Source organism: Haliotis rufescens, unplaced genomic scaffold (genome assembly GCF_023055435.1).
Source record: "Haliotis rufescens isolate VD_foot unplaced genomic scaffold, xgHalRufe1.0.p SCAF_2, whole genome shotgun sequence".
Taxonomy (NCBI): Eukaryota; Metazoa; Mollusca; class Gastropoda; order Lepetellida; family Haliotidae; genus Haliotis; species Haliotis rufescens.
In genome coordinates, this window is record NW_025963890.1 from 68,208,266 (window position 1) to 68,232,165 (window position 23,900).

At 41.0% G+C, this 23,900-nt stretch overlaps 1 protein-coding gene and 1 long non-coding RNA gene across 9 annotated transcripts in view; both read right to left on the reverse strand.

The window, feature by feature from the left end:
* Positions 1-242: 242 nt before the first annotated feature.
* Positions 243-451, reverse strand: LOC125382132. The gene is made up of 3 exons (XR_007222344.1): positions 420-451; positions 335-373; positions 243-256 (listed from the first exon to the last, which is right to left on the reverse strand). It is a non-coding gene; the product is annotated as an uncharacterized LOC125382132 (long non-coding RNA).
* Positions 452-7,196: 6,745 nt separating this feature from the next.
* Positions 7,197-23,900, reverse strand: part of LOC124134626 (dynein axonemal intermediate chain 3-like) — a 45,547-nt gene continuing 28,843 nt past the window's right edge. Inside the window, exons 16-26 of one of the 8 annotated variants that reach the window (XM_048400452.1) lie at positions 23,737-23,821; positions 22,362-22,382; positions 21,728-21,748; positions 19,936-19,965; positions 15,458-15,594; positions 13,350-13,413; positions 12,382-12,512; positions 10,937-11,141; positions 9,797-9,888; positions 8,910-9,032; positions 7,197-7,850 (exon numbers count right to left, since the gene is read on the reverse strand). In XM_048400452.1, the coding sequence (XP_048256409.1) occupies positions 7,707-7,850; positions 8,910-9,032; positions 9,797-9,888; positions 10,937-11,141; positions 12,382-12,512; positions 13,350-13,413; positions 15,458-15,594; positions 19,936-19,965; positions 21,728-21,748; positions 22,362-22,382; positions 23,737-23,821 (1,053 nt within the window). In that variant the 3' untranslated portion in view covers positions 7,197-7,706. Of the gene's footprint in view, positions 7,851-8,909; positions 9,033-9,796; positions 9,889-10,936; positions 11,142-12,381; positions 12,513-13,349; positions 13,414-15,457; positions 15,595-19,935; positions 19,966-21,157; positions 21,179-21,442; positions 21,464-21,727; positions 21,749-22,361; positions 22,383-23,736; positions 23,822-23,900 lie in introns of all 8 variants that reach the window. The other 7 variants (XM_048400453.1, XM_048400454.1, XM_048400456.1 and 4 more) reach the window with 7 other exon arrangements.

Below are 23,900 nucleotides of genomic sequence, written 5' to 3' on the forward strand. Positions count from 1 at the left end.
CATCGGCCATACATCATAGGACATAGGACCGGTTCTCATCATCGGCCATATGACATAGGACTTAGGACTGGTTCTCATCATCGGCCATATGACATAGGACTTAGGACCGGTTCTCATCATCGGCCATATGACATAGGACATAGGACCAGATCTCATCATCGGCCATACATCATAGGACATAGGACCAGATCTCATCATCGGCCATATGACATAGGACATAGGACCAGTTCTCATCATCGGCCATATGACATAGGACCTCAGACAGGTTCTCATCATCGGCCATATGACATAGGACATAGGACCAGTTCTCATCATCGGCCATACATCATAGGACATAGGACCAGTTCTCATCATCGGCCATATGACATAGGACCTCAGACAGGTTCTCATCATCGGCCATATGACATAGGACTTAGGACCGGTTCTCATCATCGGCCATACGACATAGAACATAAGATCTGCCCGTTTTCCACATAAATTTTACATTATTGTAGTTGACTATGTAAATTGTGTTAAGATAAGTAAGATAAGATAATAAGCTAAACTTCTCTGGCAGGAAATGCTCAGAGAATAACCAACGAGCTATGTATCCTTGTTGATCCAATGAGATTTATTTCCATTCCGTTATGTTAAATATCCTGGAGTCAGCCTCCACCCTAGCATCACGAAGTGACGTCACCACCTCCACCTCCCTTGTGATGTAACACCAGCATTTGGAGACTTTAGAATGATGGACGGCATTACCGGTGTAACATATTGTTCTCAGCAATACACCAATATGACATATTGGTTCAACTGACCAACCCTCTTTGTGAATTGCTAAAATACACATAAGCAAATCATTAAATCCACTGGTATATATTGGAACTGTAATGTGTATATGAAGGCTACCTGATACTGAAGGGATTGTATCAACATCCTTGACAATGGTTTATACGAATATCAGAAAGCTATCATTAAACCTATTGGTAATATTTTAGAACTGTAATGTGTATATGAAGGCTACCTGATACTGAAGGGACTGTATCAACATCCTTTACAATGATTGCAATTAGCAGAATTTTGAACTCATTATAAAATACAGCTGTGTGATACGAAACAACTTGAGACTGGTAGGTAACGGGTCGAGAGAATGTCCCTAGCTCTCCTGCCAAGCTACAGGAGGAGGGCATGCACTGTGGTATGATAGACAGGTAGTGTCCTGACCACTTCAATAGAGCATGTTTACCTTATGTTCACTACATATTTTTATTTTTATTTAAAGGCAATGCTTTGTGTTTAATGCTGTTATTAGGCTAGGCCAATATATTGTCTTGTTTTTCACATATTTTTGTCAGTATGCCAAGAAACAGGAAGGCAACAAACACCATATTGTTTCTTCTGTTGTGTTGATTCAAGCGTGTGGTAGATACAGGAGCTTGAGTTGTCCTGGTCCCACTTTCACAAAACGATCTTAGCGCTAAGACTATCGTAAGCCTATGTTAAAGTATGGGAGTTAAGATCGTCTTAGCGCTAAGATTGCTTTGTGCAAGTGGGCCCTGGTTATTGATAAAACTGGACGCTGTTATTGTATGTAGTCTTTGTGTTTAGGTTCTGTCAGAGACCCAACCTTGTGTTGTTGCACTTTCTGACAATTCTGAGTGCACCAACCTCACCATGTTTCCCCAAATCCTTGCCTAAAAAGTGAAATTGTTTTTATTTTCATTGGTTAGTGCTTCTGGGCCCAGTCATGGTTGGTGCGTGACATGTTTCACACAACTTCCATGGCACTGTGGTTGTGTGTAAACTGACTGTATTATGGCACTTACAGCTTCCAGAACCAATCTCACTCTTGTGACATGTTGCTATTGTATGATGGCACGTACAGCTTCCAGATGCAATCTCACTCGTGTGTACATGTTGCTACTGTAGTCAGTCATGATTAACTACAAAGCTTTTGTTCTCAAACAAATCATGCTGTTTTCCACAAATCTGCTTTTTTTGTAAGAAGGATGCATTGCTACAGCTGAACTTAATTAAGATGTTTTTGATTGTTACCATGGTAACATTTTACCTCATTAGAAATCTCACTAAGCTGAATTGTATTCTTAGGCTGTGGAACCTCATGTTGTCTCTGCAGTTGATCAGGTATGTGATCCTTAGTTATGATCATCAATTGTCTTTAGTATGTTCAATGTCAACAGTGTTTATATGAATTTATTGATAACTGAAAATGTATGATAATTATGATGATAAGAACTTTGTGGTTCATCAATCAGTTTTATCCAACCTCTTGTTGCGTGATGCTGATGTTTTAATGAGTATTTAGCTAAAAATGAAAGTCACCCTTCCTCTTTCCGTTACATCTATGAAACACCAAAAATGTTAGGCAGAATTTGAAATTATATCAATTATATTTATAACAGATAAAAGTTGTTCCTGTATTTTATTGTGCCTGGCTTTGGCACAGTTAAACACATTTTTCGTTAAAGAAAAAGGGTTTAGAGGAATGAGTTTTTAGCATCACAGTACGAAGCAAAAACCTGTTGACTGGTACTTTCGCCTTTGTGTTTTGTTATTGATCTTCACATACAGATCTGCAACCATTTCCCCTGTTGTCTCCCTCTTGATGTACACTGTCAGCGGCTTGTGATAGACCACGAGGACAATGATGGGACTATTATCACTCAACAGCAGTAATAGTAAAACGGTAAATTAGCACAGGTTTTCTTTTGTGTATTTGTCTCAAATCACGCATTTATCTCTATGTAACACAGATTCTATATCACACACTCTGTTTTAGACATTTATCGTCTTTATAACCACATAATTAATATACAATATGAGATATTTTCCAAACATAATATTTAAGTATATTTACAACATGTTATACAAATAACTTATATGACTGAATCGAAATCCAAAATCAACATACATAAGATCAATTGTTATTAAATCATCTGAGGCTGACAGACCACCTAGTGTAATTTTAATGCTACAGCTGTCATTACTACCGGGGTATGTACAGCTGGGGATAGATGGAACAGGACCCCAGTAATCCCACTTACCGTATTCAACGTAATAAGCGCCCAGGGCGCTCTCAAAATTAGAAATAGGGGGCTCTTATTAGAATATGTTTTTGGTGAAAAAAACCAGAAATGAAAGATAAATTTCGTGGTTTATGCTGACAGCCTGAAATGTTTATGTACGACAGATATATTTTTCAAGAATTTAATTGCCCATGATTAAGGGTGCATATAACACACGAGTGCGTATTATACGCGAAAAAATCGGAAGGGGTGCCAATTGGGATTGTTCACTAGCCAATATATTAGCAAATATCGCCATGGGCGCTTATTAGAACGGGGCGCTTATTACGTCGAATACGGTATAAACCTCCAGTGACGTCATGCTATTGTTCTCCAGTCGGGTTAAATCTCATAAACAGGGATGTTGTACTAGCCACAGGATTTTATATAATATTCCAGTCATATTTGCTATATAATATCCCAGGTATTTTATTGAAATAACTTCCGTTTAGATTGTAACATATGAATGTTTCTTGCGAGATATTTATTTTGCATTTCAACACAATGTAATGAAATATATAATCAAATCAAAATTTTTACATCCCCGAGGATCGAACACTCAACCTGGTATCTGTAGCCCAGTAAGTGTACCACTAGGCGACAGAGGCACTGATAAATCACAATGCTTTTAAGAATATTGTTTTCACGCCAGCAACAGATATTTTACGCCCGTTTCCAAAGGTTCATGGAAAGTATGTTTGAAACATAAAAATGTTGATAAATGTTGTTTTAATTTTCTTTTTTTGGTTTATACGTAAGATGAAACACTTCCTTCCACTTTATGATAATTAAAACCATTATTCTGCGGATTTAGGGTTTAGATATCATAAATACCCTCGGACATGGTTTATCCTACACATAAACCCATGTAATCTCACAATGTTCACCTCTTTTGAGGTTCTGTAATTATCTGTTGGTCCTGTATGTGCCTTTACCTTGTTATGCTTTCTATCAACAAATATTGATTTATTGTTCCCAATCCACCAACTCACTCCCTTGTGTACAAGCAGGGCAACAGTGTTAATGCCACTTAGCATTTACTCAGATGTTATTCTCATTGGATGTATTATTGGCAAATTAATTGAGTTATGGTGATTTAATGGTGACCTCCATGTAGAAACATGAAATCAAATTGGTCCACGTGACCCTGATAAAATACTGTGTAACCTTCCCAGGAGGGTAATAAATTTCTCAGCAGGGGAATAAATCTCTTATACCCCACCATGAGCACTACAGGCTGCACGTGGATTTCTGAGAGACAGAATAAATCCTTTATACCCCGCTTCAAAGCAAAAATCCACACGCTTTTTCCAAGCCGATAAATGTCACGTGACATAGTGCAAGCTTACCTCAGCTCAATCGAGCAGCTGTTTTCTATCAGTTTTGAATTTATTTGAATTATTTTACAATGTCATATTAAAACATGTCGGTAAGGTAAATTCGTTGAAGCAGGATCACTCTGGTTACATGGGGTTTTATGCGTCCCTTGTTTGGTTTGATACCACACGCCTCCAGCGGGACTCCGAGTGATCCTGCTACAACTTATAATAGCCACTGGTGGCGCTATGATTGAGCCTGAAAATTCCAAGGTGGAAACTGGACTTAGTCAGTTAATGCCCTTGCCTTGGGAAGATGAAATGTGCAGAAATGTTGTATTTTTGTAAGATCATTTACAGCTGGTGTCATGGTGTTCATGTCTGAAGCATCTGAAAATCTCTTGTTTGTTTATCATTGATGAAAAAAACAGATTATTACGTATGTTGAAATTATGTATCCTGTATGTACTTGATGTAAACATTTCACATAGTGCCACAGTAGCTTTCTAGTCACATTCCATTGAGCACTGTGATATTGCTGTAGTATTGCGAACTTTGTTATATATCTTCATTTAGTCTCTAGCTGTGATAAATGTACTATGTCTGCATATGGGAGAATATTGTTCAACTATCACTGAATGGACCATGGAATACTAGCACTGTATACATTGGTGGACATGATATCATCATGGTTATTCAAGGAGATTTGGAAGTGATTCTGTGGCATTTGATGGGCTAAACAAGGATGCATTTATGTTTCCATAAATCCCCCCAAAAGCCCTGTCCTCTAACTGTGTTTTGGATTGGTTGATTATAGATTGAGTGTTGCATTATTGCACAGAACGATGATGTAGATGTAGATATAGTTTTTTGTTGTCTACATATTTTTGTATGTTATTGATGAAATAAGTTGTCTGTAAAGTTATTATAGTTGGCATGACTTCAGTATGTTTTTTGCATTTATGGAGCTATAAACGTAATAACTGGTGAGCACGCTTTGTATAATATGAAGATTTACTCATTATTAACGGGGGCACGAGTGGCCCAGTCGTCTATGGCGCTGTGATTCGCTATGCACAGTTGTGTCCCTTGGGCACACCTGAAACCTATGATTGTGGGTTCGAATCCCGGTTCGCCCTGATTGTTTCAAGGTTTGTCAGCACCATACCCGTGCTAGAGGGTTTCACTGAAGTGGTAAACGTCTGAGACCTGCATCACTTTGGGCTTTCCTCCCATATTAAGCTGACACACTGTGATATAACATGAATACTGTTAAAAGCGGCGTTAAACTCACTCACTCACTTATTCACACCGTTTTGTACTTTTTTACGGTGTGCACGTTGAAAGAAATATTGAAGTTAATTTTTTCAGAAATGTACAGTTCTTGATATAACTTATATCAGTACTTCACTGGTTGATATACACAAGTACGTTCCTCCATCAGAATGTCTAATATATGGTTGAGATTGTATAGTAGTGCTTCCCATGTACTGTGCAACGCCTCCTCAGTTCAAATGTTTATCCCACGGAAGCGAGAGATTGACTCAGTGTTAACGTTTTCAAGCTGAGAAGAGCTGAGAAGAGTTGCTTCCCTCACACATGCCAGCATCCACTGATTGTTGGTTTGACTCCCAGATATACCCTGATAATGATCCTTGGTTTGTCAGCAATAAAAGTCGCATGATTCACTACAATAATCATATTTCCCATGAGTCGCTTTGTTTTTTGTCAAATATCTGATATGTACAGGGTATACTTCACATTTGAAGTTATCTTTTTATGAAAAATGTCATGTTTTGTCAGACAAATGTATTTTGGGTATATCCTGGTTCTAATTTGTACAAATGGTATCACAATATGCAGACTACTAATTTATCGTTTGGATGAGGCCCATGAAGATCCAGGTTAGAATTAGTCTTCAGAAACCCATGTAAGAGGCAACTAAAGGGATCGTGTTGTCAGGGTAGCTGACTTGGTTGATGCATGTCATTGTATCCCTATTGCACTGATTGATGCTCATGACGTCAATCACTGGATTGTCTGGTCCAGACTCGATTATTTACAGACCGCAGATGGTTGCATTTTAACACTACCTACCCACATCAGCTGATACTTGTGTGTGAGTTTGTATTAGTTTTTGTATCAATAGTGTACATTTTATATAAGACATATGTTTTGTGTATAATTTTCTACCATAAGAAATGATTTTCAAGTACATGTAATTTGAAAAATATTGTGATACAGATTTGTTATATTTGAATTGAAATAATAAAAAAAGAATTGAAAATGACTTATTTCTTTGTAAATAGCTACTATTACTGATGTGATGTGGCAGTAGAAATTCTTGTAGGTAGTGATGGTCTTCAACATCTAGTGGCCAACCTGCACCAGAAGTGATTTAGTAAATAAAGTGACCTCCCTTGGTTTTCTTGGGCGAACTTAGCGCTACAACTGTCATAAGTCTATGTTAAGATATGGGAGTTACGATCATCTTAGCACTAAGATCACTTTGTACAATGGCATCCAGGACAGCTGCATCACTTGAGTGATTGAGTGAGTGAGTGAGTGAGTTTGATTTTACGCAGCTTTTAGCAATATTCCAGCACTATCACGGCGGGCGACACCAGAAATGAGCTTCACACATTGTACCCATGTCGGGAATCGAACCCGGGTCTTCGGCATGACAAGCGGACGCTTTAACCACTAAGCTACCCGACCGCCCCGCATCACTTAAGAAGTTTCGTGATGTGACAATTTCAGTGTGGAGTGTGTGCACAGTTTGCACCCTTATACCTAAAAAACACATCACCACTTTTTTGAATGAACTGTTTATTGATTATGTTATACATATTTATGTGAATTTACAAACACATCAGGTGATTATGTACACATTGGACAAATGAATATGAAAACAACAACTTCAACAATGGAACAGTTAATATATGTCTACATCGTTCAAGCCAACATCACATACAGGGAGGCTGTTCCTACAGGTCCCAGGACACATGGTAAATATCACAGTTGGTCATAACACAGGACATAAGATAGAGAGTGATAGAGAATCTGGATCTCGGTACACTTGGCAATCTCGAATATAGGAGTTCACAGTCCTTAACACAATCATCGATGCAGAAATAAACAGGATTTAATGTAACCCAAACTTGCATAAGGTTCTGCTGTATGGCGATCTTGCTGCAGTGTTTGACAGCATCTGGTGTACTGATGGCTAAAGGGAAGCTACACCATGACCCACAGCTGCATCACTGGTGTAGTAATGCTGAGTGAGGTCTCCTGAGCTCCTGAGGTCAGACTTGGCAGGGGACTATACTTCTGGCAGGACTTCCTCCTCCTCTGCCTTGAGTCCGAGTTCCCGCAGGAAGTTGGCCTCCTCTTTCTCGTACTCGATGTACTCCATCTTAGCCTTGTACTCCAGCTCCTCCTCCGTCAACACCACGTTAGGAGCAATCTGAACATGCAAGCATTTGTATTATTATTATCATCATCATTATTATTCACTGTTTAAAATTAATGCGAACATGTTAAGGCAAGAGACTTTAGAAGATGACAAATCTCCCTGCCCCAACAAATTCGAAAGAACAAATCTGACTGTTACAGCAAGTACAACTTCATGAGGGAATTCTACCTAATCTGTCAGTCAAGAGTAGTTATAGAGCTATCAAAACAATACCATGGAATAGGGATTCGGAACTTTGTATTTCAATGTCAGATGCACACTAATATGAACAGAGTCCAAGTCAAACTTGTTGCTGTGGGAACAGAAAAGCTAAAAATTCCAAAAAATCACTACATAGCAAAAGGCACCAGTTGACAACGTGGTCTTTGTGTGTGCCATGTTTTATGAAAGAAAACCTGCTAGTTTTTGAGATATGGACAGTCGAACCACTATGAACAGAGTGATGGTCACAACCATGGAACAAAAATAGCTGTTTAGTTTTAGAGATGTGATCCAGACAAAAAATGATTGCAGACGGACAGACAAGCTGACTATGATATCCCAACGTATTACATACCGGGGGGATAAAAGACATATGAAGGAAATGTGTACTAATGATTTCACATGCTTGATGGCGTTGATGTTGCCGTGGAAAGACCAGTTGATGTTATTTTATGAAAGTTAGGTCAGAGTTAAATATTATCTTTCTCTTGGAAAGTTGAATTCTTTTCTGGCACTCATTTCATAAATTCAGTAAAACACACACTCAAGTAATAATTTCTATTGTCATTTTACTGAATTAATTCACACAGTATTGATGTGGTTAATCTGTAAATGGGAATTATCAAGGTAGATATCACTGCAATGAATTCCTTAAAATAAAAGTAACTGATCATGTAAATTTATTGATAATTGAAAATGGATAGATAGATGGATGATGGATGGATGGGATTGAGTGGTGCATATCTTGGTGGCAGGAGCAAATATTAAAAGTTTGAAACACAGACACACATGTACATATATACAACTGGGCCATACAAGGGTTATTGCAGTTGATGTGATGTCACTCACCCCAGCTTTTCGTTTTATCTCCGCCTCCAGCTCTCTCTTCTCTGTTTCTCTGAAGTCCCATCTCTGAACAACGAACCCTCGTCTCTTGACTTCCCGCTCGAAATAATTACTCACGCCATTCATCTGCAACACATTCAGACATTACAGGTATTTTTTTTATGAAAGCAGCAACAAAACCAAGGAAAGAGTTGACAAGATAATCAAATGTCAGTTTGCCAAGAAATATCAACAGACAATTAGAAATCCAAATCAAGACTGATGGAAACAAAAGGATCCGTGGATACAAACAGATTATCCAGATCATACTTTACACGATCAAGATCCTATTGTGTTAGTTATCAACAAACTGAATGATCTTTATCAACAAAGATTCCTGAATCCATTGAAGAGAATGAGAGGTGTACAGTAGGGCTGGGACAGGTAACTCAGGTACTCGGGTCGGGTGGGCACTGGGTAGGACCCAGGCATCCACAGTACTACCCAGGCAGTGTAGGGTCGAGTAATAGGGGGGGGGGAGGGGGGTCCAATGCTTCTTTGAACAATATTTCAGTTATTTCATAAGGGGGCCTAATGTCCGAAGAATGCCATAGAAAAGAATGTGAAACCCACAAACAAGTATAATGGCACTGACAGACCAAGGATATATATATTTGTGGAGAACTCAAACCTATGATTGGCAGATCCTTGCAGCACTAAGGGAGGCAAGTCAATAAATCATGACAACATGGGCCACAAGATGCCCCTTGGATCTACTGACACAAAGACCAGTTTGCACTGTATATTAATAATAGCTATATTTCACTTAGACCAGAAGAATCTGGTCGGTCAGTAGACCAGACTCCCAGCTCTACTGAGCAATGAAGCCTTCTTGTCAGATAACTACACACCTCATTGGATGTAGGTTGTCGCAGACTCCAGGGGATCTCGAGGATGTGGAGTGTCCCCGCATCGTCTCCCACGGCCAACAGCTGCTGCTTCTCTGTGTATTGGAAAGTTCCATGTGTTATCAGGCTGGTCTGTAGTATTTCAATGTTATGTGATGGAGGTGAGGTGAAATTAGATTTAACGTCACGTCCAACATTATTGCACTTAAATAGTGACGTGCATACAAGTGTGTGTGTGTGTCCACTTGTACTAGTCCTTGTCCAGTCCTTGTTTTAGCCCCTTAATGCCAAGCGCCAGACAGGGTAACAACAACAACCATATTTAAACATCTTTTGGTATAACGCGCCTGGGGATCGAACCCTGGACCTTCTGCCCTCTGGGCGGATGCACTACCACTAGACTACGGAGGCAGTCTTATATAATGGAAAGTCTGATGTGTTATCAGGCCTATCTGTAGTATTTCAATATATGGTGTGCATGCGATGTATAAGTTAACTTCTCCATCATGATACACTTTGTCATGAGAACATGAGACTATTTGCTGTAGTTTTGACTTCAATATTGATGTTTTGAATAGTTGCTGTTTTCTAAATGAAAGCAGCTTTCTCGACTTAATATATGAATAGTGAATTAATATCTGATTTCCCCAGCTATTCTTTTGAAACTTAAAAAATGAATGGCCTGATATTTCGATGTCAGAGAAAGAGACCTCACTGTAGAGTGTATTTTGAGAGAAAAGTGTAGCAGGATAAATGCAAGCCAGCTGATTTCACATAAGTTTGTTTGTTTGTTTAATTCCTGTAAAGGCGACATTTAGGTACAGATCCTTATACCGTTGTCAAGCATGCAGTCATTGGTTGGTTTGGTTTGTTGTTAAATGCCACACTCAGCAAAATTCCAGCTATATGACATTGGTCTGTAAATAATCAAGTCTGGAGCAGACAATCCATTGATTGATATCATGAGCATTGATCCACGCAATTGGGATACGATGACATGGATCAACCAAGTCATCAAGCCTGACCACCTGATCCAGTTAGACACCTCTTAAGACAAACATAGTCGCCTCTTACGGCAAGCATGGGTTGCTGAGGACCTATTCTAACCCGGATCTTCACAGGTTTCACGGTAAGTGCACATACGTGTGACTTGGAAGGGGTAGAGGGTGGTGATGGGGGATGGCGACACGCTCTGTGTGATCGAAGGCTCGTGTGTCTTGTCCAGCAGGTCCCATACATCAACACTGCCGTCCACCTTGGCAATGAAGAAGACACCGGGTCGAGAGGGTGACCAGTGGCCAGCAGACAGCTTCACGTTGGAGGCAGCAGAGAACAGGATCGGTCCACTCTGTAACAAGGGGACAGGGAATGTTTGATTAATGCTGCAGTCAGCAAGATTCCACAGTGGCGATCAAACCAGTGATTGACAGCATGAGCACTGATGGAGATCATCAGGCAAGATTCACACACTCTGAGCCATGTCACATATGGTGACCACCGAATCCTCATGTCAGACCTCTCCTTCTACAATCATGTGAAATGGGGACCTGTTCTATTAATACACAACCACCACAGGGCAACAAATGAGTGAGTTTTAACAAATATGGTCATTTATAATTGGTGTGTATGTGTGTGTGTGGGGTGGGTGTGTGGGGTGTGGGGGTGGGGGGGATGGGTGGGATGGAGAGAGAACAGGATGAAGGGAGATTCTGAAACAATGAAGAAGGGGGTTGTCAACATTTATCACAAATAACTGGGAGGGTCAGGTGGCATGACAAAATTACACAGTTTTGAATTGTAGTCATTCAGAAAAGGCTAGATGTGGATTCAGTGTGCATGTGCTTGAGTGGTGGGTGGTGGGGTAGTGGGGTGGTGGGAGTGTTGGTGTTACACTAGTACAGGAATGTGGGTCAATGTAATACTGACAAAGAGTCATTTGAATTAAGAGAGATCTATTAAAAGACATCTTCCAGAGGCAAGGGAGTTAAATGACTATAAAAGTCCATTTCCATCCTAGGAACTAGGCTGGAATTATGGAGCTATATTTTGGCTGTACTAACGAGTCTATGCATAGTCCCATCGAAATCACGTAACAAAATCATCATCCAGTTCGTAACCTGCCATGCAGGCTTCGGTCGACTGCAGGATTTGTGTACTGACAACTTAGCGTCAACAGATATTTTTCAATCATTTCATGTTTTTAATCAAGGTCTCATGTGATTTGTTGCACTTTGTGAAGTAAGATCCGCTTTATTACAATAAAGATCTTGATTATCTATCAGATCGTCTTCACTGAGCAATGCCATTTTATTTGAAGCAAATGCAAGTGATATGAGAGGTGGAATCTGATTGGTCAATAGGAAGGACATAGAAGGGACATAACTCATAATAGCCACTGGTGGCACTTTGATCAAGCCCAGAAATTCCAGCCTAGGTCAGCAAGGGTGGAAACTGGACTTTTACAGTCAGTGAACTCACTTGCCTCGGGAAAATAATTAAAAGAGAGGAATGCCTATTTCACAATCATGGTCCTAAGGGGCACGAAGACAACATTCAATGTTACTCAAGCTATTCAAGATGGGCATTACCGAAACATTTTCCTTCCACAGACTGAAGGTCCATCCTCCCACACACAACACGACCTCCTTGATGAAGGGCGACCTCTCCAGAGCTCTGACTGGTCCGTCATGGATGGAATGGTAGTACACTGGTTTTGGGGCTGCAACACAGAAACACATCTAGTACAACAGCTCTTTGATACAGACTTGTGAACTTGTTCTGTCAAGTTGACCAAGACCAAGGTGAGGGCAAATTTACCCAAACAACCCCAATGTGAGAACCCAAATCATTAGAAATCTCAATTAAGATTTCTGTCTTTTTTTTCAATGAAATAACACCTGAATTTTGGCTTGAGAAATGTTGAATAAGGAGTGAAACAATTTCATATTTGCAGTAGATATTATGATACAAACTATTAATATTATGTTGCAAGTAGTTTAGATTTTGTTTGTTTGAAGTTTAACGCCGCACTCAGCAATATTCCAGCTATATGACCGCAGTCTGTAAATAATCGAGTCTGGACCAGACAATGCGGTGACTGACATCATGAGCATTGATCCACCAAATGGGATCAATGACATGCTAAACCAAGTCAGCGTGCCTGACCACCCGATTCTGTTAGTCGGCTCTTACAAGCATAGTCACCTGTTACGGCAAGCATGGGTTGCTGAAGACTTTTTCTACCTTGGATCAACACGGGTCACAAGAAGTTTACAGTAAGTGAGTTGAGTTGAACACTACTTCAAACTATGGCATGTCAAAAGTTATGAAGATCACATTTGATGATAATGACGCTTGAATCAACACATCTACAGAGATTCTGAATATATTGCCTGCTGATTTCAACAGTTAGAACTACATGATGTCACAAACTGAAAAAATATTCTTGTAGATAGATATCATTTCCAATACATGTGAAACTACCAAACTTATCTTTGTGCTATTGATTGTAACAAGAAGACTGAGGTCTGTGTCTACAAGGAAGAAATGTTCTCACTCTGTATCTTGCCGGTGTCCTGATCTTTCTGTGGCATCCAATCCACGTACACGACTTCACCGTCCTGGAACACAGAGAACACCCACGCTATACTCATCAGGAGTTAACAAAGATTCCAAACTAAGCGCCTTGGCAGACAAATTGGGGAAAAAGTTAATTTTGTTCAAAGATGTAATTTTTGTAAAAGTCCTTATTTTCGTAACTTTATATGTATTTCAATATTTCATTCAAAGCAAAATTGTAAAACAAAAGCCTCTTCTTGTTTATTGTTCCTGTTATCAGTGAAATGCAAGTCACCTCTGCCAAGTGATAACATTAGTTATCATACGTCCATGTCAGAATGATGAGATCTGATTTGTCCACATGATCTTGATCAAATACTGTGTATCCTGCCTTGGAGGGAAATAAATTGCTCAGCAGGGGAATAAATGTCTTATACCCCGCCATGAGCAATACAGACTGCACGTGCATTTCTGAGAGACAGAATAAATCCCTTATACCCCGCTCAAACACAGGGATGTGAAATCTCCACGGAAACGCGGAAAATCTCGTTTTTTAAAACAGTAGTCCTCGGAAAAAATCATGTTCCACGTAAAAATTTAATCAAAAATTTAGAAAAAACACTCCGAAAAATATGATCGAAAACCGGACAACCGTCGCTGATTGTCCTGTTTTCGATCAGAGCTTTCACCAGCATAGGTTTTCGAACATCATACGTTTTCTATCACGAATACTTGCACTATAACGTGGGGTGTGGCGTCACACAGAAATTGTAAATACTCAGAGTCAGCTGATGGCTTGTTTTTAAGATAAAGTTGTCTTTTAGCCTGTAAGTGAATGAGATGTTTTACAGTTGTTCATGTGATTAGCGAGAAAACTATGAATGTTTCTTCAGCGTCCAAAACCCCATAACATGGGGATATATGTTGTATTAATGTCTTATGTTTGCAATGAGTTTTGTTTTTTTCATCAAAAGGTAAGTACAAGGTAAGTTTTTTTCAATATGCTTCAACATGGGGAAAGGGTCAGACATTGCACGCTTGTGACAGTTGTCCTTGTGTCTGGGGGATGGGGGTTGAAGTTTATGGCAGTATTGCTCCCAGACCTGGCGGGTAGCCAGGTGCGCGAAAGCTATGCCCAATTTTTTAAAAGTACTGATTTAACTTCGAAATTTTACTGCATCTGCCATCTTGTTTATTTGACTTTTGCCATTGACTTATTACATTTCTTGGTGTGAATATTGTCCAAACTGCACGAAATTGCTTAAAATGCAATCAAATGTTTAAAAAATTTCTGGGGGGGCATGCCCCCAGACCCCCCTAGACTTTTCCTCTTTTTTCGGGAAAACCTGCTCACATCCCTGCAAACATAAAGTCACACGCTTTTTCCGAGTCAGTGGAAGTCGCATGACATAGCACAAGTAAACCTCAGCTTAATCGAACAGCTGTTTCCTATCAATTTTGAATTTGTGTTAATTCTTTTACAATGTCACATCAAAACATGTTGGTAAGATAAATTTGTTGTAGCAGGATCACTCAGGGTACGTGGAGTTTTAAGTGTCCCTCGGTATAAAACCTAACACAGGACACATAAAACCCCATGTACCCCTCGTGATCCTGCTACAACTTATATCATTACTACAATAACATGACTAGGCACATAATTAATTCAAATCTGGAAACTTTTACTGACATTTGCTTCAGATTGTGGGCTTAACATCGGCCTCTCAGCAGGTCTACATGATTCCATGCTCCAGCCAAACTGAACACTTACAGTAACAATTTATATGGATTGATGATACATGTATTACGTTTTATACAGACTTGAGACATGAATGTCATCTATAAATTCTCCCACTTTAGTTCAAGCATGAACTGTTTATGACTTTTGCTGAAAAGCTGCCTGTATATATTCGTAAACTACTCAATTAATTACAGACTAAATTGATCAGAAACAAATGTGGAACCAAAATCAACTCTCTGCTTAGGCTTAGCAAAAGGTACATCAACAATATCAACAACAAAAATTAAAAAAAGAAAAAAAGACAAAAAAAAGGCAATATCTAATCCTGCTTCTCCCCTCCCCCACCATGTGTCAATGAGTCTCACCTCTGTGCCCACATAGAAGTGGGTGTTGACAGACTGAAGCGTCTTCTTCTCTTTTCCTGATCCAGGCTTGTTGCTCCCAAAGGAAAACCCTCCTGACTGACTCTGGTCTTTGTCCACACTGTCTGTTGCCTTGGCAACTGCAGAGGTACAATATATGGTAGAATTCTTTCTGAGAGGTCACTCTACTTGTCATTAATATTATGTCCAAATCAAATTTGAAGGACATCTCTTAAACACGTTTCCTTCACTAAAATAGCCTTACATAAATATTGCACACATCTCCAAATTTATGTAATTAACTCTGTTACCGACACATTTAATGATTTCCTGCATACAAGTACGACAACAGAACAGTCTAATAATCTCCCTCAGTAGAATTATTTTAACTGAGTCAAGGATTACTGAGGGTACTGAAGGAATGTTGATTAGATTAGACCACAAACTCAAGGATTACTGAGGGTACTGAAGAAATGTTGATACGACCACAGAGTCAAGGATTACTGAGGGTACTGAAGGAATGTTGATTAGACCACAGAGTCAAGGATTACTGAGGGTACTGAATGAATGTTGATCCGACCACAGAGTCAAGGATTACTGAGGGTACTGAAGGAGTGTTGATTAGACCACAGAGTCAAGGATTACTGAGGGTACTGAAGGAATGTTGATCCGACCACAGAGTCAAGGATTGCTGAGGTACTGAAGGAGTGTTGATTAGACCACAGAGTCAAGGATTGCTGAGGGTACTGAAGGAATGGTGATTAGACCACAGAGTCAAGGATTACGGAGATACTGAAGGAATGTTGATTAGACCACAGAGTCAAGGATTGCTGAGGTACTGAAGGAATGTTGATCCAACCAGTCAAGGATTACTGAGGGTACTGAAGAAACACTGATCCAGCCAGAGTCAAGGATTACTGAGGGTACTGAAGGAATGTTGATACGACCACAGAGTCAAGGATTACTGAGGTACTGAAGGAATGTTGATTAGACCACAGAGTCAAGGATTACTGAGGGTACTGAAGGAATGTTGATCCGACCACAGAGTCAAGGATTACTGAGGGTACTGAAGGAGTGTTGATTAGACCACAGAGTCAAGGATTACTGAGGGTACTGAAGGAATGTTGATCCGACCACACAGTCAAGGATTGCTGAGGTACTGAAGGAATGCTGATTAGACCACAGAGTCAAGGATTGTTGAGGTACTGAAGGAATGTTTATTAGACCACAGAGTCAAGGATTGCTGAGGGTACTGAAGGAATGTTGATTAGACCACAGTCAAGGATTACTGTGGTACTGAAGGGGTGTTGATTAGACCACAGAGTCAAGGATTGCTGAGGTACTGAAGGAGTGTTGATTAGACCACAGATTCAAGGATTGCTGAGGTACTGAAGGAATGTTGATCCAACCAGTCAAGGATTACTCAGGGTACTGAAGGAACACTGATCCAGCCAGAGTCAAGGATTACTGAGGGTACTGAAGGAATGTTGATACGACCACAGAGTCAAGGATTACTGAGGGTACTGAAGGAGTGTTGATTAGACCACAGAGTCAAGGATTGCTGAGGTACTGAAGGAGTGTTGATTAGACCACAGATTCAAGGATTGCTGAGGTACTGAAGGAATGTTGATCCAACCAGTCAAGGATTACTCAGGGTACTGAAGGAACACTGATCCAGCCAGAGTCAAGGATTACTGAGGGTACTGAAGGAATGTTGATCCGACCACAGAGTCAAGGATTACTGAGGGTACTGAAGGAGTGTTGATTAGACCACAGAGTCAAGGATTACTGAGGGTACTGAAGGAATGTTGATCCGACCACACAGTCAAGGATTGCTGAGGTACTGAAGGAGTGTTGATTAGACCACAGAGTCAAGGATTGCTGAGGGTACTGAAGGAATGGTGATTAGACCACAGAGTCAAGGATTACTGAGATACTGAAGGAATGTTGATTAGACCACAGTCAAGGATTGCTGCGGTACTGAAGGAATGTTGATCCAACCAGAGTCAAGGATTACTGAGGGTACTGAAGGAACACTGATCCAACCAGGGTCAAGGATTACTGAGGGTACTGAAGGAATGTTGATTAGACCACAGAGTCAAGGATTGTTGAGGTACTGAAGGAATGTTGATCCGACCACAGAGTCAAGGATTACTGAGGGTACTGAAGGAGTGTTGATTAGACCACAGAGTCAAGGATTACTGAGGGTACTGAAGGAATGTTGATCCGACCACAGAGTCAAGGATTGCTGAGGTACTGAAGGAGTGTTGATTAGACCACAGAGTCAAGGATTGCTGAGGGTACTGAAGGAATGGTGATTAGACCACAGAGTCAAGGATTACGGAGATACTGAAGGAATGTTGATTAGACCACAGAGTCAAGGATTGCTGAGGTACTGAAGGAATGTTGATCCAACCAGTCAAGGATTACTGAGGGTACTGAAGAAACACTGATCCAGCCAGAGTCAAGGATTACTGAGGGTACTGAAGGAATGTTGATACGACCACAGAGTCAAGGATTACTGAGGTACTGAAGGAATGTTGATTAGACCACAGAGTCAAGGATTACTGAGGGTACTGAAGGAATGTTGATCCGACCACAGAGTCAAGGATTACTGAGGGTACTGAAGGAGTGTTGATTAGACCACAGAGTCAAGGATTACTGAGGGTACTGAAGGAATGTTGATCCGACCACACAGTCAAGGATTGCTGAGGTACTGAAGGAATGCTGATTAGACCACAGAGTCAAGGATTGTTGAGGTACTGAAGGAATGTTTATTAGACCACAGAGTCAAGGATTGCTGAGGGTACTGAAGGAATGTTGATTAGACCACAGTCAAGGATTACTGTGGTACTGAAGGGGTGTTGATTAGACCACAGAGTCAAGGATTGCTGAGGTACTGAAGGAGTGTTGATTAGACCACAGATTCAAGGATTGCTGAGGTACTGAAGGAATGTTGATCCAACCAGTCAAGGATTACTCAGGGTACTGAAGGAACACTGATCCAGCCAGAGTCAAGGATTACTGAGGGTACTGAAGGAATGTTGATACGACCACAGAGTCAAGGATTACTGAGGGTACTGAAGGAATGTTGATTAGACCACAGAGTCAAGGATTACTGAGGGTACTGAAGGAATGTTGATCCGACCACAGAGTCAAGGATTACTGAGGGTACTGAAGGAATGTTGATCCGACCACAGAGTCAAGGATTACTGAGGGTACTGAAGGAGTGTTGATTAGACCACAGAGTCAAGGATTACTGAGGGTACTGAAGGAATGTTGATCCGACCACACAGTCAAGGATTGCTGAGGTACTGAAGGAGTGTTGATTAGACCACAGAGTCAAGGATTGCTGAGGGTACTGAAGGAATGGTGATTAGACCACAGAGTCAAGGATTACTGAGATACTGAAGGAATGTTGATTAGACCACAGTCAAGGATTGCTGCGGTACTGAAGGAATGTTGATCCAACCAGAGTCAAGGATTACTGAGGGTACTGAAGGAACACTGATCCAACCAGGGTCAAGGATTACTGAGGGTACTGAAGGAATGTTGATTAGACCACAGAGTCAAGGATTGTTGAGGTACTGAAGGAATGTTGATTAGACCACAGAGTCAAGGATTACTGGGGTACTGAAGGAATGCTGATTAGACCACAGAGTCAAGGATTGTTGAGGTACTGAAGGAATGTTTATTAGACCACAGAGTCAAGGATTGCTGAGGGTACTGAAGGAATGATGATTAGACAACAGTCAAGGATTACTGTGGTACTGAAGGTAACTGTACCATGTTAACTAAGACTTGAGATATTTGAATAGTGATTTATTTGCTTTCTGAACAAATTAGTAACATTGAAATATTGTTTGAATAATAACAATGCATTGTATTGAATATTCATGTATGACACTGGTGATTGTGTATCACAGTACTGTTCATGGACTGTTACACAAAACTACCCAGCTGGTGTAGCATGTTCAGTCAATGTTGACTGCAATCAGCCCAGAGTTTGTCCAGGTATTCTGGCATCTACACAAGCATCAAACTACCTAGCTACAATGAGAGTGAGTTGAGTTTAAAGCCGATTTTAACAGTATTCCAGTTATATAACGGCGGGTCAGCTTAATGTGGGAGGAAAGCCCGAAGTGATGCAGGTCTCAGACGTTTACCACTTCGATGAAACCCACGAGCACAGGTATGGTGCTGACAAACCCTAGAAACATCGGGGCGAACCGGATTCAAACCCACAATCATAGGTTTCTGGCGTGCCCAGGGGACGCAACTCTGCACAGCGAATTACGGTGCCTTAGACAACTGGGCCAGCCGTGCCCCCACCTTGCTACAATGTTCCACCATGGTACATCAGTGTCTACATGTCTATAGGAAGGACTGTCAATGTTAACGATGACACCTTGAGGCAGATAATCTAATTAATCTAATGCCAACTGCTACGACTAAAAGCTAAGCTTTTCTCTAGGACTTACTGTCTTCTGGTTTTTCTTCAAAAATATTGTCTATACAAACGAACAAATATCACAAAAATAATTTTTAAGATGAGCAACTAAACAAAAAGCTTTTTCTTAAATGAAATATTGATAAACATTCATTTAACCATTTTACTATACAGGCATAATTGAAACAAAATGAGTGAACAATGCAGTGAATTCACTTTTCACTGAAAGTAAAGGTTGTCGTATTTATTGATTTTAAACAATTACAATGATGTCACGCTATTGTTGTTGCAATTGATTCTAATTCAGAATTAACAGATTTGAGTTTCTCCGGCTTTAACCATGTTATGGTTGAAGTAATTTCTCTATAATTGTACATAATGACATAATATATTCCAATATCTTGTTATTTTAGTTGCAGCTTTTACTAAATATATTTAAAATAATTATAACCCAAAGCAAAGCAGCTGATTGCTATTGCCGGTGATTATTTTTCACATGGAACCAGTTTGACCAATCATCGTCGAGGCTCCCACGCACTTGATCACAAGAACTATGTGTTGACATAGAATCGTCAAACTATAACAAATATAGCAGTACATGGCCACATAGAACAGAGACAACCTCACCATGAAATACCACATACACACTGTACAAACACAGCAAAAAGTTCTCCAATATATACACTTTACAACATTTAGTGATAAAAAATGTCTGAGATGAAAATATTTGTAACTTCTGCAACTTTGACCAAACAACTAGATTCACCCTTTCTTGTGTACATGTAATATGATTCTAGAATGAATAATTGCTTGAATGAAACCATCATCTTATTAAATTTGTTACATAATTTGTTTAATCATGTTCTTCAGGATGATATATTTATATATTAAAATCACTTGTATAATATTTATCATATATTTTTATTTCAAAGATTCTCCAAGAAACAGTTTCAGTGCATGATGATTAACATATTGCCTCCAGAAATAACAATACTACAAACTTTGAAGAAACATTTATATTGAAGCTTGAAGCATAAAACAAAAAAACACTACTGAATGATACATATATATGCCTACTTTATGCACAACATGCCAACAATAAGCACAATATGGCTAATATGTAAAATGTGCCTACAATATGTATGCATGGAAACAGTTTCTATGCGTATCTATCAAACCACGCCAAAAAAGACATTTTGATCTGTCCCCATGCCCCAACACACACACACAATGAACATCCTACAGCAACTTACGTGCTGATCCGTCCCCTGACCCTACAAACACATAATGAACATCCTACAGCAACTTACGTGCTGATCCGTCCCCTGACCCTACACACACACAATGAACATCCTACAGCAACTTACGTGCTGATCCGTCCCCTGACCCTACAAACACACAATGAACTTCCTACAGCAACTTACGTGCTGATCCGTCCCCTGACCCTACAAACACATAATGAACATCCTACAGCAACTTATGTGCTGATCCGTCCCCTGACCCTACAAACACCTGATGAACATCGTAAGGCAACTTACATGCTGATCCGTCCCCTGACCCTACAAACACATAATGAACATCCTACAGCAACTTACGTGCTGATCCGTCCCCTGACCCTACACACACTCAATGAACATCCTACAGCAACTTACGTGCTGATCCGTCCCCTGACCCTACACACACACAATGAACATCCAGCAGCAACTTACGTGCTGATCCGTCCCCTGACCCTACAAACACTCAATGAACATCCTACAGCAACTTACGTGCTGATCCGTCCCCTGACCCTACACACACACAATGAACATCCTACAGCAACTTACGTGCTGATCCGTCCCCTGACCCTACACACACACAATGAACATCCTACAGCAACTTACGTGCTGATCCATCCCCTGGCCCTACACACACACAATGAACATCCTATAGCAACTTATGTGCTGATCCGTCCCCTGACCCTACAAACACATAAAGAACATCCTACAGCAACTTACATGCTGATCCGTCCCCTGGCCCTACACACACCTGATGAACATCGTAAGGCAACTTACGTGCTGATCTGTCCCCCTGCCCCTACACACACCTGATGAACATCGTAAGGCAACTTACGTGCTGATCTGTCTCCCTGCCGCTACACACACACCTGATGAACATCGTAAGGCAACTTACGTGCTGATCTGTCCCCCTGCCCCTACACACACCTGATGAACATTGTAAGGCAACTTACGTGCTGATCGGTCTCCCTGCCCCTACACACACCTGATGAACATTGTAAGGCAACTTACGTGCTGATCTGTCTCCCTGCCCCTACACACAGCTGATGAACATTGTAAGGCAACTTACGTGCTGATCTGTCTCCCTGCTCTACAAACAGTTGATGAACATCGTAAGGCAACTTACGTGCTGATCTGTCTCCCTGCTCTACACACAGCTGATGAACATTGTAAGGCAACTTACGTGCTGATCTGTCTCCCTGCTCTACACACAGCTGATGAACATTGTAAGGCAACTTACGTGCTGATCTGTCCCCCTGCCCCTACACACACACACCTGATGAACATCGTTAGGCAACTTACGTGCTGATCTGTCCCCCTGCCCCTACACACACCTTATGAACATTGTTAGGCAACTTACGTGCTGATCTGTCCCCCTGCCCCTACACACACACCTGATGAACATCGTTAGGCAACTTACGTGCTGATCTGTCCCCCTGCCCCTACACACACCTTATGAACATTGTTAGGCAACTTACGTGCTGATCTGTCCCTCTGCCCCAACATATACACACCTAATGAACATCGTTAGGCAACTTACGTGCTGATCTGTTCCTCTGCCCCAACACATACACACCTAATGAACATCGTAAGGCAACTTATGTGCTGATCGGTCCCCCTGCCCCTACACACACACACCTAATGAACATCGTTAGGCAACTTACGTGCTGATCTGTCCCTCTGCCCCTACACACACACCTGATGAACATCGTTAGGCAACTTACGTGCTGATCTGTCCCTCTGCCCCAACACACACACACCTAATGAACATCGTTAGGCAACTTACGTGCTGATCTGTCCCTCTGCCCCAACACACACACACCTGATGAACATCGTTAGGCAACTTATGTGCTGATCTGTCTCCCTGCCCCTACACACACACCTAATGAACATCATTAGGCAACTTACATGCTGATCTGTCTCCCTGCCCCTACACACACCTAATGAACATCGTAAGGCAACTTACGTGCTGATCTGTCTCCCTGCACCTACACACACCTGATAAACATCGTAAGGCAACTTACGTGCTGATCTGTCTCCCTGCCCCTACACACACCTGATGAACATCGTTAGGCAACTTACGTGCTGATCTGTCCCTCTGCCCCAACACACACACCTGATGAACATCGTTAGGCAACTTACGTGCTGATCTGTCTCCCTGCCCCTACACACACCTAATGAACATCGTAAGGCAACTTACGTGCTGATCTGTCTGCCTGCCCCTACACACACCTAATGAACATCGTAAGGCAACTTACGTGCTGATCTGTCTCCCTGCCCCTACACACACCTAATGAACATCGTAAGGCAACTTACGTGCTGATCTGTCTCCCTGCCCCTACACACACACCTAATGAACATCGTTAGGCAACTTACGTGCTGATCTGTCTCCCGGCCCCTACACACACCTAATGAACATCGTTAGGCAACTTACGTGCTGATCTGTCTCCCTGCCCCTACACACACACACCTGATGAACATCGTAAGGCAACTTACGTGCTGATCTGTCTCCCTGCCCCTACACACACACACCTGATGAACATCGTAAGGCAACTTACGTGCTGATCTGTCTCCCTGCCTCTCCTGTATGGTGAACTTGGTAGCACTGTGGTCACCGCCTGGCTCAGACTTGTGAAGGTTCACCTGTACAGGAGGTCGATGCTCAGCAATGGTTAGCTACAAATGTTCTTATATAGAGGATATTATATTCATGTTTATGTAA